Source organism: Anabas testudineus, chromosome 12, assembly GCF_900324465.2.
Source record: "Anabas testudineus chromosome 12, fAnaTes1.2, whole genome shotgun sequence".
NCBI lineage: Eukaryota > Metazoa > Chordata > Actinopteri > Anabantiformes > Anabantidae > Anabas > Anabas testudineus.
The window spans coordinates 11,085,642-11,102,338 of NC_046621.1; the positions used below are offsets into that span (position 1 = coordinate 11,085,642).

Genomic DNA, 16,697 nt, shown 5'->3' on the forward strand with positions numbered 1-16,697 from the left:
CTAGGGTTAACAGGGCCTGTGCCTTTTAATGACAGGAATATCTCCAGGAATTTTAATCAATTTTCCACTCTTACCAGCTGAATCTTCGTTAATTTCCCCTCAAGGACTTTTATAAATTTCATCATTAATAAAATCAGACATTCAATTAGTCCCAAAATCCAGATTGCCAACTGTTTCATAACAGTCCTCGTCTGATTTTCCCTTTTTTATTAGGTTGGGTAAAAAAAAAGTTAAAACTAATTTCATTAATCTAATTGTCATAACTTCAACCCATCTCTTAATTAGTTCAAATTAATATGATTAATCACAATAATGGCAAAAACTCATTCAATTACAGGTTTTCAATGGCAAGTGGATGTGTCGGGGATGATAGGGGCATAAAGGATGAGGGCGGGAAGCAGAGCTGGCTGCGAGAGACGGGATTGGTTGTGATTATTCCAATGACTGACAGGTTATCAATCATGCTGCACTTTTAATAAAGGCTGCTGGAACTTCAGTGGAAGGCCCAGCTCAGTTGCTTTCTTTTTTTGTTTTATTTCTTCAAAACCCTTTGGAACTCTCCTCATTCCTCCATGAAATATGATCCTCCTTTGAATGACTTAAGCCGCACATTTTAATGAAATAAAGTGATGTGCATAAAAACAAAAGTGGACTCATCCATATGTAAATAAAATGATGGCAGTGCATATGCCCATCTCCGCTTCCTCATTATTGCGGAAAATTGCACTCGTTCATGTGCTGGAATTGTATCACTTTATTTTCATTTGTCTGCGTTTTCTCTAATGCTGCAGATGACTCTACCCGCCCCACCCTCCCACCGCATCCCCCCATTCCTTCCTCTGCAGACATATGGATCTGAGAGATGCCTGCTGCTTTGCTTTCAATCAGGGCCACCAATCTAACAAAGCAGGGGAGCAGAAGCATGTCACCATTTGTCACATGCCACTGGGGCACAAGCTGAGCAGCAGGTACACCCTCGGGTGTATTAGGCCAGGAGGGACTGCTGCAGCTGCCAGTCTCAGGCAAGCTTCCTCATGTCCCATGCTGTCCCCCTGGGACCAGCTACCCAAATGTCCCCAGTCAGTTGTCTGGGACGATTTGACCTGTGATCCAGCCATCTGGAGAGGAATATACATTGAGATGGCTGCTTTGCTTCTATCACCCAAAGGAAGGAGTCTGACGATCAGGTGGCCCATGTGGGGACAGAGATCCCCTTGAGAGTCCAAACGTTAGAGTCCTAAAGACATTTCTTCACTGTATCTCTCTAAGCTATTCACACTCTTTAGCACCTCAGATGCTTTGATTCTCTCACTACTGAGATTTGGCACTTAGGGGAGTTCACCTGCAACCCCAGGTAAAGTCAACCAAAGCCCGCTGGAGCATTAAGCAAAGCATAGCATAGATACATATGTTATGCCTCTGTGACAGTGCTTATCATGCAGCTCAAGGCTTCCGATCCTTTACCCAATGGTTATATCTCACAGAGCACTAGATCCATGTCCGATGCATATCTTGGCTGACAGCATAGTTGAAAGCCTGCAGCATGACAGACATGTAAAAGAATACATTGTACTGCTACAGCTTTTAAGTTCCTACACTCTATGGAGTGTGTTTTTACCAGCGGCATAAGACCCCAGTGTTTAGAGGCTATTGGAAATGGTGCAGAACCAGACAGTGAGTGGTGCCATCCTAGCAGGATGCTGTGGCCACATGTGGCAGCGTATGCAGCTATTTCCTCTTCCCTCTCCAGGACCTTTTAGACATGGCAGTTGGACCTTAATCATGCATTTTTCTGCATGAGAGGAGAAGTGGAGTATCTGTGCCGAGGCTCCTGTGCCCTGTAGTTCTCCACCAACACAGTCAATCAATAGTGCCCAGCACCACTGTGTACACAACACACATGCATGCAAACATACACACTTATAATCAAACCCACAAAGCCATGTGCACACTAGCATTTACCTCAGTCCCATTTAGTAGCCTGTGCTTACTCTGTCTATTATTCAGGCCAACATGCTTTAGACCATTTCCTTATTGTTGTGATGCTTTTTAATTAGGGGAGAGTGGGAACTAGTGGACGAGGGACCATACCTCAATAGTTTAGCCTTCCAGAGACTCAGGGACAAAAGGGGCATTTTTCAAGGTCTAAACCCACTCTCCCTTCATATGCACAACCATCTCCAAGTCCCCAGCCACCCTTGAGAGGGAAGTACAGCCTTCCATGTACATAAAGTTGAAATAAACTGCAGTCAGTATTTTCATTGGGGAAAGTGAACCCAATTTACACACTGCTCCATTGGAGATGAGCACTCTAGCGTACCCTAGCTGGTAATCTTGCCCAGATTCCCCCTTTGTGTCCCGCATTATTGTTGAAATAAATAACCTTTCACTGCAATCAGTGTGGGGATCTTCACAGAAATTATCGCCCCACAGATAGCTCACTCATGATCTGCTTCTATATCCATTAACTATCCGGGAAAGTGATTTATTGGTGAAGGGTAAGAAAAAAGGAATGAGGAGGTAAGAAAAGGAATAAGTTTGGTTAGACAATAGTGCCCTCTACTGTTTACAACGTGGGTTGCTTTCTGCGCAGCCAAACAGTGTGGAAGCTGGAAAACCAGTGCTGATGATGCACTGGTTCCAACCTAATCTTAGCCTTTAAATATGCTTATCTGTAATTACAAGCCTTAATTAATTACCTTTATTCTGATTAATTTTACACTTCTCAGACGCCTTCAGTTTAAAAGAATTAAAGGGTGTAATTCAAGCAATAAAAAACTAATTCAAGTGCAAATAAATGAAGCACCAGAAAAGCAAACACATACTCTGAACATCACAAAGCTTAACTACAGTTTAGATGGAGGTAAGGGCATGGACATAATCTTCTCTCACAGCCAAGGCTCCAGTACCTAGAACCCTCCCTTCATCCCTCCATCCCTTCCACTGCAGTCCCTCCTTCCCCACACTCCTGTGATGTGTCGTTACACGCTCGGCTGGCTCCTCTTCCATGACAGACTGTTACTTCCTGGAGCGGAAACACATTTGATTGTTAACATCTGGGCCATTACAATTGCAAACTAGGGCTCTGTACATCAATCAGGAAGTGATTTCAAAACAAAGAGACCGTCCTCCAATCAATCTATTGGGAAGCAGGGGCATTACATGCTCCTGTAATCCCGGCTAATTAGCGGGATAATGGGAATGAGATTTATGAATCTGCTGAGAATGGAGGTGCGAGGGCACACTCAAATTAGCAGGGATGCACGCCAGAGAGGGCTGCAATAAGCAGGATGAGCTGTTGGTTTTTATCAACTTCGTGCTGCCTGGCCACCTTTAGCTCAGTGTCACTGTGAAGAGAGCATCACATGCTGATGTACATACAGCATGTAAGACACTGTTACAGTACATCAAATACCTGTTAAAAAAACTAGTTGAACTTGGTGTTAATGTCCACCAGAGGAGCTTTTTTTTAGTTTTTCAGTGCTTCTGTTCAACATGTGGGAGTTCACAAGGGACTGTACTGTGCAGAACTCAACATACAACAATGACCAGGTCCCTTTATACACAGCAGATCCACCATCCTGTATTTGTAGATGTTCACTTTTGGTTCGTTTCCTACAGTAGATTTGTGGCTCTGAAGCTTTTTCAAACCATGGAACCCCTTTATAGGATTTTCTTTATTGCACTCCCTCAATGCCTATGCCTGCTAAAGGGATGCACCCTTTCAGTTAAAATGACACAGTGGTTATCTGTTATATGGATTTACTTTAATAAATGAGCAAAACAACAGTCATAAAAATACCATACGCAGCAAACGTTACACAAACCGATCACTATTATTAATCACCTACAAGCATCAATACATTATAATAGTCCGCGTTTGATACTATATTGCTGAACTTAAACTAAACAGCAACCTGGAGGCCTGTCCTGTGAGTTCTGCTCTTGAAATGAGAAAACTGTGGTACACAGGATCCTGGGGTGATCTTGTCATTGACATTGTGTGAATGAACCACTCTGAGTCTGATATAACATTTCTGACTCATGTAATCTATTTATTCTATTTTAGACAATAAGAAATCAAACAGTGGAAGCATCTAAAGGAAGGGTATCACAGTAAATAGCTACATACTGAGCTGCATTCAGTTTCCAAAATCCTTCTAAAATCTTAGTTTCAGTGCAACATCAGAATCTGATGCACGCCGTGCTACATGCCTGAGCATGATGACACATGTATCCTTTTTTTTCTCAATAATCTGCAGACGGATTGAATGAAAGAGTGTGGGTAACACTGACTGGCAGTGTGTGTGAGATCCCTGGAGGTGGCTGCCTCAGTGCCACCCTGAAGCCTCTTCCTCCCCAGCGGCCCCAGCCCTGACCTTGCCCGCTGGCGGGGGACATCTCCCATTAAAGCAGTGCATTGTGATAAGGCCATTTCTTTTCCTTCAGCATCCCTTTAATGTCATCCCTGAAATATGAAGTCATTAAGCGATATTAAAACAGTGCTGACAAACTAATTAACAGAAGACATTATACGGGATGGGCTCGATTAATCCGCTTTAATTGCTCTTTTAAATGGGGGCTCCAATTAAAATTAATAAAGATTTACTGGTGATCACACCAAACTACACCAAGAAGTGGGTGTCTGAAGGGCAGCTTAAAGTCAGCGGCCTCCACTCTCAAGTTGCACTCCCTTTTGCTCCCAGTGCCCTCCCCATGTGAGCCTGCCAAAACGCCTGTATCTCTGAGCAGGAGATTAAACAGAGGGGCCGTCCCAGTGCCCCCACTCCCATAGCCCCTTCTGTCTTCAGCTCAGGGGTGTTTGATCCTGCCTTTGTCTTTCCAGGACCCTACTAACGAGACAAAAAGTAATTTTTCCATTAATACGACACCACACACACACACACACACACACACACACACACACACACACACACACACACACACACACACACACACACACACATTATCCATGCTTTCCTAACTCACAAACAATAAAATATGGCAAATAAAAATTTATATTTTGAGTTTCCACTTCCCGGTGGTCTTTGCCCTAAACAGCAGCCCAACGTACAGTAATAGGTGACAAGTGCACCCTAACTGTATGTGGAGATTTTAGTAGAATCTCTTGGTACAGACATAAACACCAATTTACAGTATAGATTTCAGGTTTAAAGAATATGAAGACATGGAAAACAATGCAGCACACCATACTTGCATTGTCAGAGAGAGCTGTGTGTTACAGCAGGGGTTCACTAGATGATGCTGTTACTCTTTTCTACGATTCATCTCCAAGACCACAGTGACTAGCTGTGATGTAAAGTGTCTTTCTTTGTCACTTTCAATATTAAACTCTAAGAATATTTTATATTTAATTTGAAATTCTAAGACATTAAATGCTGGGTCAAAAGCCGAGCATCACTGTTTTTTTTGTTTTTTAATTTTATCGCGTTGCCTTTTCTCTTGTTATTTCATTTTCATTACAAAGCATGCTTTGTTTTATCGGAGACTCTCCACAGAAAATAATTTCATATCATACTGTTTAAGTTTAAGCCTAGTCAGCCAGAGGCAGTTTAACAACTGAAGGCATTTTCTTTGTTGTCTTTCATTATAGCAGCGGTTACCAAGTCTTGTTCAGAAAATGTCACACAACAAATTAATTTGAGCAAAGCATTTTTCTTTGACCGCAGGCATTTTAATTGAGTTGAGAGTGTAAGTCAATTTACTGAAGACGACTGATCTAATTGAAAAGAAACGTTTATTAAAAGATTAGTGAGGTTTATTGTCTCCAGTGTTTGTCATCAACCAATCCAACTAATGTTTTAATTTCCTTAATGTTATCATTTCTGATGTAATTTGTGCTTGGGTGCCTAACAGGTTTCCCCAGTTATATATTTGGTTTTGGGCACTAACAATGTCCTCTCACAAAGTGACAAGGAAGAGTCCACTTTTAATGTGTTTCATGCTATTTTGTATGGTGCTGCAATGTCTTTGTTGTTTATTTGAAAGGCGCAGGCTTTTGTAACAGTTTCAGTGACATACATGTATAATCAAAACAATGTGATAAATACTAAATGGCAGTTAAATATTTTATTGACTGTCAACGAAATTGTTCAATTTTAATCAGTGATTTTCTGGTTTATATTAAGCCTAAATATCAAGCACAATTTTATCGACATCACCAGTGTGTGTTTGTGTGTGTGTGTGTGTGTGTTTGCAATTAGCGTGCTTTGAGTGGATGCCTGGAAGAAAGAGTCAACGAGTGTGTGGAATTTTGCTTTGGTTGCACAATTGCGATGTGAGGTCACCTCTGGCATTAGTCACTAGGAGGGAATGCATTGTGGCTGTTTTTAAGACGTGGCAGTTGTCCGCATCCGCACCAGCCACACAATGAATGCAGGCCTTAGAAAGTTGACTTGAATTAGTGTCGGTGAACAATGTGAACAGCGTAGTTTGGGGGACATATAACAGCTGACTGCTGAATGTGGATTAGAGGCACCTTAGTGGTTCAGCACTGGGATGCAGTGTTTTTATGGGTAAGTTAAACATTTACAACCAAAAAAAGCATTTAAATTTCACTAAACACATTTCTTCTGTTAGAAATTTATGACTGTATTACACCCCAAAAAAATCCATAACACACAACTTTCTATTATAATTTAGTGCATCTTTAATTTCAGTAACCTTCCAGTACAATGTTTGTGACTGAAATAATTCAAAATGATTGTACTTTACATGACCGTTATACCTTCATAACTTTATACATAATAATAAAACCCATGACAGTCTTTTGCAGTATTTTTACATGCATTTTCTGTCGAGCTAATAGTTTAAAACACACTTATATAACATGATACAACAAATGACAGCAGTGCATGAACATTTACACAACAAACACAGCTATGAAAAGAAATTAAAAAGCAAACTAATACTGACAGTAATTAAAACAAAAACAACAAAATAAAAACTCAGTTCAACTAAAAAAAAGGCTACACTATGAATGATTTCTTGTTCGTAAACATTTTTACACACCTACAAACTCAATCACTCTCCAAATATGATGAGGCATTCAAGTACTAATCACTAAACAATATATTAAACCACAAGAGCATTAATATTTATCAGTAATTGCTTTTTGGCAAAGGTAGGACACAAAATTTCAGACTATAGATTCAAAGTTTCAAACGGTGTGTGTGTGTTTGTGTGTTTACAGATTTACACAATGATTATTTCACTAACATCTACATTTCACCACACTAAAAGTCACTACAAGAATTGATAAAATAGCACTGTCCCTCCACCTCTTCATTTCTCCACTTCAGCCTATAAATAGGAAGATGTCTTGAACTCTTCTGGGACATCGCTGTCGAGTTTACAGATCACCTTGTATATGGCCTTTTTCCAAGAGGGGTCAGAATCTTTGGCTGCTGCGATGGCATTGTAAAACTCGTGCAAGGTGATTTCAGCCACTTCCAGGAACCTGTCAGGAACCTAGAAAAAAAAAAAAAAAACAGAAAAACATACAGATTTGCAAATGAAGTCATTCTAGTTAGAACCATCTTTGCAAAAAACACACTTCATGTACTGAAGCTTTCTGTCTTTAGGTTTCTCAAAGCCATGATGTGAGATGAAGACCTGCAGTGCAACTTTTGAAATACACAATCTGATGAAAGGGAGCTCATCTCTCTTTGTTCTTTGGACACATACAAGAAATGCAACACAACCATTGACTTTCAATTATACGCCTCTTTGATTAGCTGGTGTTGATTTATCGAACCTAAACCTGAACAACAAAGCATTATTATGGATCCCACTAGAGATATGACAAGAAGCTGAAGGCTAAAATGACTATGTTCAAGTGTAAGGCTTGAGAGTGGTTGTAGTTGTAGTAGGACTGTGGGACAGGTCAACATGATCCATAAAATCATCTCAGCATCAATGGAAGCCTGGATGCAAGGGACACTGGGAGAAAACCGCCCCGTAGCTGTCGATTCCCATCAACTGGTTAGTTAGCACAACAGTTGTTGGCATAGGTTATTTTTCTTTCCCCCCATCTCCCGACACAAAAGCATCCCTGGGAAAGGAATGTCTTGGTCCCAAGGTAAAGAAAACGGTCTCATCCCTTTCCCACCAAACAGCCTTCTCCCTCAGAATCCACAGCGTCTTTCTCAGCATTCCGCATCAGTAGCAATCTCGGTCTCGCTCAGGCGTACTGGTCCTCTAATCCTGAGTTGTTTTAGTGGGATTTTGCGGCTTCCTCTTCCCACAGTTTGTTAAAGCATCATTCTGGAGTTTAGATAATGGCTTGTAAAGGCTGGCCAGCCACAGGTGCAGTGGAACCCACAGGTCAGCACACGGACCTACGTGACCACAGCCACAGGGCAGAGGTCTAAAATACTTCAGCAAGTTAGTAACTATTGGGATAAATGTGCTGACTTCAGTGCTTTAATTGAACAGTTTGACAGGAACTATGCTTATTAGATTTACACCACTTTTGTGTCTGTCGGATAAAAGTGAAGGGAAAACTTTTCAAAATAAAAGTTACCTTTTCTCGACGCAAACAACCCAAAATAAAACGGTAAAGAGGAATGATTAATAAGTGAAACTTACATGGAAGTCGTTGGCTTTATTGTAGTGCATGTTCAGTGCCCGGAACAGCTCTGAGTCCCTGCTTACTGTAATGTCTTTGACATCACTGATGCCGTCAACCATGGCCTGGCGGGCAAACTTTTCCATCTGGATGTAGTAGAACTCCCTGAAGTTACTGAACCACTTGATCAGCTGAGAGGTGATGCAACGGTTGAACTAGAAATGGAGAGGAAAAAGGAAAATACTTGTCTTTATACCATTCATAAGTTAAAGGGACAACTGAAACCCTACACTGACAAGCATCTGTGCACCTGAAGTTTAAGTCTGAAGAGTTACCAGCTTCAGGCTTTGATCTCCCAAATAAAATAAAAAAACTGAGATCCTGTTTGAAATAAAATATTTTAAAAATGTATCTCCATGCTCTTCAATTAAAAATCAAATGCCTGTTTGATGATATGGCATTAAAAATTCTTTCCTCAAACCTGCTTTCAGTAGTGTACCTGTAAGGCAAAATGCCACGTAATGGTCTGTTGCACCACGCTACATTAATTGCTCTGATCTTTTCCCACCAATGTCCGGAGTAAAAAAACATCTGTCACGGCTCTGTATTTCTAAAGTCAGTCTTGACATTAGTCTTGTTATTCTATCTTGTCATCCAGAAAGACAGAAAAAAATGCCTAAGGCCTGGGCAAGCATCAAAGACACTTCTTCTCTCTGGTGTGGTGAGTGAGAAAGCGGCAGTGTAAGGACAGAAGGAAGCTTCCCTCTCATTGACTTGGGCTGATAGGATGGAATCAGACACTGGGATTAGGTGCCCTTTTGTTCAGTGCCACTTCCCACCACAGGACTGTAAGCAAGGAGGAGACGTTCGCAGGGCTGCAGCAACATCATCCTCCCCCCCTGACCCCCAAGGGTCAGAGCAGATTGAGAGGCGGGGGCCCGCACTGGCTCAGAGATCCACGAGACACGTTAACAGAGGAGATGGAAGAGAGTTCAGCAGTGTTTGGAGATAATTTGGAGTAGGAGTAGCAGGAGAGGAGGTAGTGAGTGGCAGGTTTGTACTAAAGACACAGGTAAAAAATGATGAATAGAATAAATGAGAGGGGCTAACAAGACAGAAGGCAAAAAGAGAACAAGTGGAGGCATGACAAGAGAGGCCAAACTACACAGGATGTTGTGTTTAGGGCCAGTTCACCACTGCCTGGTTTTTGCTACACAAGTCTCTAATACCAACTCTGTGTTGACACTCAATAGCAATGCTTTTCCTACAGAGTCCTTTGTCACTCCATTTGCTGACTGGAGTGGCTTTTTTAAAGAGAGAATGCCCCTGTATCTCCCTCTGCCCCCAGGACATACTAGCAGCTCAGCGGCTTTGTTATTTAAACCCTCTGCTTTTTTGTTTCTCTCCTCCGACACACTGCTGATTTTTCTGTCCCAATCACACACTCACAAGTAGAAACCGGGGAGTTGAACACATAATTCTACAGGGTTTTTGGCATGTTAAATAAAAAAAGCATCAAACATTTTTTTCTTAAAGATTACCTTGACATCAGGGAAGAAGGTTTTCAGCACATTGGAGCTGGGGTAGCGGGTGTAGAAGAACATGAGCTTCGCCTTCTTCAGATGGCTCGGGGTGAGACCCTCCTGGATGTTCACATTGACGTTAAGGCAGAAAAAACTGGCAATTAAATAGAACACGCAGCATACAGTCCCGTGCAAAGTGATAGTAGACCAGAGTATTGTGTTGCCGCAATCTTCAGCTAAATTGAATTTCACTAAAGAACAGCTCGGCATTAATCAGGGAGTCAATAATGACCCTAACATGTGCTTATTGGCAAAACAGAATTACGAATTAGATTAGGGATTTTTAATTAGAGAGCCAAGCACTTCATGTCTGGCAGTCAAGACAGCTTGTGTTGAAATGTTTTGAAAAACTGAGCTGATTGTTAGGATATAATTAAGTTGATTTAAAGAGAACATATGCTCTGGTATATATTTCTTTCTAAAATACAAAATATTGAAAATGTGTTGAAAATGTTTTAAAAAGTTACAAAAAAGTTGCAGATTCCCTATAATTTAAAAGATTAGAGAGAATTTAGATTATGTTAGACATAATTTAAATAGTAAAAAAAAAAACAATTTGTTTAACATTTTATCAATATGTACAGTATTACACCATCTATTTCCTATATTGCAAATATTAATAAATGCAATTCACCCAATGGCAATGAAGATGCTCTGGAACATTTCCTCTGTAGTCCACCATCACGCCTTAGGTCATAATATTTCCTTATCAGGTCACCGCACTATACATTTATTAGGGAATCCTGCCTTTGAAAAAAGGAAGTCAGGATGAAAAATTTATGTGGTATTGTTCAAAGAGAAGCAGGATTCTTTGCACTGTAAAACTAAAACAGATCTGAAGAGGCACCACATAATATCCTCCTCTAAATCCTCGCAACAAAACAGAAATCCTTTGTGACTATTTTAGGATTTTTTTTAAAGAAAGATTGATTGAATAGTAAGTGAAGAATTTACGTCTTTCAATTTACTTTGAAATTATGAGCTGTATTAATGTAATTCTGATCATACTGATTGTGCAGAAACTGCTGAATTAATAAAAAAAAAATGGTATTTAACTTTCTGAACAATGGCTTTGTTTCCCCCTGAATAGGACAACTTCTCTCAGAATGATTTTCTTTGAGATGCAACGGGACAAAAATACACTCTATTTCAATCATGTTCATTCTGACAAAGGTATCCAACAACAAATGCTCAAGACAAGAGCTCAAGTGTTATGGTTGGGAGGCACTTGTGGTTTCCACCAGCACTCAGATGTGACCTTTTAGATGCACCCCTATCACTCTGATGATGGAGAAATAGATCCTGCACCTTTTCAAGTCTGAAAAAACGATGCTTCCTGAAACAGAAACTGATGCTTTCTCTGCCTTTGAAAAATTGGCTTTTGTTCCTGGCAATTCTTATCAAAGCCTTGTATTCCTTTTTATTTGTCTTTTTCTGGACTTAAAGTCATTACTCTGCTCAGATTAAAGAAGATGCTATAATTTTCTATGGGGTTAGCAAGATCAAAGAAAAAATTCTCCTTGAAGTATGTTACTGGAACTGCCCATGCTGCAATGAACCTCAACCAAGTATTGTTCAAATGGTAGGACTATAAATAAATATAAAAAAATATATAGAGTTTGAGCAGAATAAAAATTTAAATACAATATATACAAGATAATATCCAATAGCCATGCTGTAATCAGAATACTTCAGAGCAGTGATGTTTCAACATTTGGGCTTTCGTGTGGATGTTAATTTTGTTAAGCCTTAAAAAAAAAAAAAATTAATATTTTGTATTAGTCATTTTGCATTAATGTTAAACCCATATATGTCAGAAATTATCATACATTTCCAATAAAGACAATTTCTGATAATTTAACAACAACGACAGTTATGTGCTAGAGATAAAAAAACACAAGCCAATTTGAAACTTAAGGGAAAGGATATGTTGAGAGACAAGTAGGGGTTTCGTTCAGCCATGCTCTGCAGTTCACCGCACTCTATCTTGACGTGAGGGAGACACAGGTTGTCGACCGTCACTGCCCCCAGAGCAGAAGCACGAGCGTGGTGGGTGAGGTGGCTGGATGTCACCTTGGATCTCATGGCGATTGAGTCCCAGGGAAGGTCCACTGAGTCCGGTGATGTCCTGTCCATTGATGGGGGCATGCAAGGCAGAGCTCCAAAGTTAGAATGGGGCCCGTATTTAAGAAGGTGTTCGAGGATCTGGCTGTCATGCAGAGGGGTGCCGTAATTGAACTGAAACGGTGTCTGGTGCACAGGATAAGGCCTTTTAACTGATGGAGTGACTGAACTCAGGGGGGTCACTGCTGGCTTGCGGACTACCAGTGACAGTGCCTCTGTCTGGTCCTGTGAACTTTGAGCCTCGGTGCTTTCATAGTACTCCAAAGAGCGGGGTTTCAGTGCAGCCTCCCCAGCCGGAGGCTGTTCCTGTGTGGAGTCGGCATGCTTGCTCTTCCTGTCTGCACCCATGCTTAACTGCATCTCTGGTGATGAGCACATGCGCGACCCAGGGGAGAGCTCCAGCCCTTTAGAAGATACCTTCTTGAACACCTTGTCCACACACTCATTAACAGCTCTGGAGAGCTCCTGCTTCAGGGTTTCCTGTAGGTTATGACTTTCTCTTTGGTGTACCACGTAACTAACCTCTTTCATTCTGTCCCTACAATCTACGGTCACCCTGCTATTCTTCCTTTCAAAATCATCTCCAGTACCTACGTAGTATGTGTCTGTTGTTTCTCCTAGGGTGTCATGCTCAATAGCGACTTCCATCTCATCTCTGCTGTCATGCTCAGGTTCTTCCTGGCTGTAAACCTGAAGGAACTTTTCCTGGAGCTGCCGCAGGAGCCTTTGCATGCTGTGGAGCTGCTCTTTCAACTTGTGACACTCCTCATCCTTGGTGTTGCAGGTATCACTACTGCTGCTTCCAGGTCTTCTGCTCACTGGACCTCCAACACTGTGATCCTGATGCTGAGGCAGCCTCTGCTTACGTTTGTTCTCTCTGTATGCTTCTCTGGCCTCCCTGGTGTCCTTACCATCTGTGTCAGACCTCTCACTGTCTCCATGCTGCCTGCTGTTGGGAGAACCTGCCATCACTCTGATGATGTTCTCCACCCTGGCCCTCTTGGCCTGCATGTGGTCAGTCATGGGATGCTCCCCCTCTGGGCTGGCACCTATAGAAATATGGCCACTGGGAGAGGAAGCTTCTGCTATGCTGTCTTTTGAGGACACACTGCTCTGGTCTTCCTGGCCAGAGTCAGCAGCAGTGGTGCTGGAAAGGTAGAAATGGCTTTCGTCTAGTGTCCTCTTGTTGTGAATTGTCTTGCGGAGGAGCTGCGAGATGATGGATCCATTAGAGTATGAGGTTAGAGGTTCGTCATACATGTTTCTGCGGAAGCATGGCAACATGATGTCAGGTTTGTCGTCGTCCAGGCAGCCTTCGCTAGAGCTGTGCATGTTTTGGTCGGGAAGACTGAGGTTCATGCTCACTGAGAAAACTGTTCAGAAGCTATGTAAAAAGCAGGAATCTGAAAAAGAGAAAAGTCACAGTTGAGATCATGAAAAACAGAGTAAAAATCTCTCATCTTCCACTGTACTATTTGGAAATATTGCTTTTTGTCTCTTTTGCAATTTCAACTACATTTTGGATTTGTAGTTGAAATTGTATTTGGACTCTTTAGGCTTTGGGTGTGTTTATAAATTATTCAAATCTTAAAAATAAATACATTTATTCGATGTTGTACCAGTGAAATTTTAATTGAATTCTAATATTTTATACTTTGTACACACCAAATCTAAAATAACACATGGAATCATACAGAAAGCAAAAAGGTGTTTTTAGTTCCTCAAAATAGTCACTGTTTCAATGGCAGCTTTGCTTTCTATTTACAATGGTTAATCAGCATTATGCCAAAATCCCTTGGAATGGTTTTCATTTAACAGGACTGCCTTGTCAAACGTTTGAGACGATCAACTGTCTAAGCCAGCCGTCTCAAAGGCTGCCCCAGCAACACACCGCATTGTTTTTTAACAGTACCACGACCCACAACATACCGACACCAACATGTGTGTTTATCAAGGAGTGTGATGAAGTGCTGCATCAGATGACCTGGCCGACACAATTACTCGACCCAAACCCAACTGAGCTGGTCTGGGATGAGTTGGACCGCAGCAGGAGGAAAAAGCAGCTTACTACTGCTCAACAGGAACTACTTCAAAACTTTTTGTGGGTTCAATACCAGTAATTTAAAACCTATTTTGCTTCGCTTGCTACACATTTCAATATGTATTTCTATGCAATTTTGATGTATCAAATAATAGAAACATAAAGTATATATAATAAAACTAGAAAATGTGTTCACACCTTCAACTGGTACTGTACAATGACAGGTAACTCTCGTGTTTCATGTTGTTTTTGAACTTGAAATTACAGATTAAAATCACTACACGAAACAAGGAAATGTAGCAGCCTAATGTTGTTACAAATAAAATCCAATGACTCTGTATTATTAGCAAAGATCATCTGTTCTGTAAGAAGGAAAATATATTTTCTTTAGTATAGTCTTCTGTATCCTTTCATCTTAAGGATGTAATAATTGAAATAAAAAGAACAACTGATAAAAGGTACATTTGAGCTCATGAGAGCTACCGTTCACGGACAGAAAACGCACTTATATATTATTATACATAATTAAGAGAAACCATCATTAAAGGCTATTTATTTTTAACTTTTATGTAGTAAAAGGAGTTCATTATCTCTGAGTGTCTTCTTTAAAACATTTTGTACATTAAAAAATTATATAAATAGTTATATATAATATAAAATGATTTAAAGTAATTGAAATTCCTCTGTATGAACTTGACAAAAAAGGATTCTATTTGCATTTCTACATTAGATATTGCATGGATGCGAAATTTAAAAAATTCAAGTCCCACTAATGTTTCTCTTTCTAATTTTAACATAGGCAGTCTGTCAGAAAGCCTGTTGTTACTTTTACTTCCTTTACTCATTACGTCGTGTACATTCCCCGCAGTGTGGGCTCACAGCCTACAGTTTACTCATAGTGATTTGTGGAGAATCAGATGCTCACAGAGTCGGAACATCCAATCTGCTGTTGAACTGCTATTTTAAACATTTGTAAACTAGTTTAGAAGTGAAACTATATCAAACAAGACACGGAGTAGTTTTATTGTCTACTTTAGATTTTTTTTTTTTGAGCTATTAAAAAAAGTATTTCTGACTTTTCAAACCTAAAACGTCCACTAAACAGTCAAGAAGTACTCACCAAATATGTAATAACACTTGTCGGCGTTATTGTCAAAGCATGCGCGTCAGAAAGCACCCAAAGGTGCAAGTCTCTCTCGTGAAAAACCCTACCAGGGTGCAGACATGCCCTTTGTCACACTCTGGCGCAGCTGCAGCTCAACCACGGTTCACACGGGGTGATGGGACCTTACCTGTTGCGCTGCGTCGTGCTGTCGTGCCGGCGGCCTGCGCAGACTGTGCGTCGGGCAGCAGGAGTGCAGGAGAGTCGAGGCATCAGAAAGAGGAGCTGGGGCGTGGCCATGTGAAAGCAATGTGCTGCTGATGGTGGTGGTGCTGGTGGTGGTCATGGGCTCCTCACCCACATCATGTCAACAGAAGCAAAGTGTAGGTGAGGTGAGTGATTTGTATTTGGGTGGTGGTGGGATTGAAAAGTGATGAACTTGCAGCTCACTTGTGGAAATAATAGTCTGTACTGATTTGGATTTGGAGGCAATTTGAAAACCATGCATCAATATTTATAATCCTGTGCTGGCATTCATGTGGAATTGGGAAACACGCCGTGCAGTATGTGCATACATTGACATCATCTTCCCTGTGGCTGTTGTTCAATACACCAGTTACTTGATGTGTTCCCAAAGGGCAATGATAGCCCTGCAGTAAAACAGATACACGTGAATCAATAGGTTGCAAACAGGAAGTGAAGACAACCTGATGATATGATGTGAATGTTAGTGTTAAAGTGTAACTCCTTGGAGCATGTTTAAAGTAAGGAGCCTACCCCAGTCTTAGTTGTGTCCCTTTAAAAAACTTATTTTAACTTTTTGCTGTTTGATTTGACTTATTGACTGTTACAGTGTGGAAGTCATCATATCTCATCTGTGTAACATGAACATGTAACTGGACCTGTACAGTCTAGAGGCCTTGGCAGAGAGGACTAAGGGGGTCACGGTCAGTCCCATCCTGCACAATCCGTCTCACCCACTCTGCAATGAACTGTGGCAAAGTGATCCCACCGAAAACACGGAGCACTTTTGGGTTTTGTGACCTCTGCCATAAGAGTGGAAAACTGGACCTGTGCTGCATGTGAACAATATTACACACACTTTCATTCACATTAGGCTCAACAAATCAACACCAGGATATGTTTGTGATAAATAAAGTGTCTTGTCTGTCCAGCATCTGTGGGTTATAATGATTGAAGGTGCGAAGTATTTACGGTTAATTTAGAGATTATTACTTATTCATAATGAAGTAGACG

At 40.9% G+C, this 16,697-nt stretch overlaps 1 protein-coding gene across 2 annotated transcripts; it reads right to left on the minus strand.

The window, feature by feature from the left end:
* Positions 1-6,671: 6,671 nt before the first annotated feature.
* Positions 6,672-15,682, minus strand: prox2 (prospero homeobox 2). Of its 2 annotated transcripts, none has more exons than XM_026353741.1 (5): positions 15,631-15,682; positions 12,103-13,700; positions 10,132-10,239; positions 8,611-8,805; positions 6,672-7,491 (listed from the first exon to the last, which is right to left on the minus strand). In XM_026353741.1, the coding sequence occupies exons 2-5, from the start codon at positions 13,654-13,656 to the stop codon at positions 7,324-7,326; spliced, it is 2,025 nt and encodes a 674-aa protein (XP_026209526.1). In that variant the 5' UTR covers positions 13,657-13,700; positions 15,631-15,682; the 3' UTR covers positions 6,672-7,323. The 2 variants fall into 2 exon arrangements, with proteins under 2 accessions (XP_026209526.1, XP_026209527.1); XM_026353742.1 differs by lacking the exon at positions 15,631-15,682 and adding an exon at positions 15,459-15,599.
* Between the last annotated feature and the right edge of the window lie 1,015 nt (positions 15,683-16,697).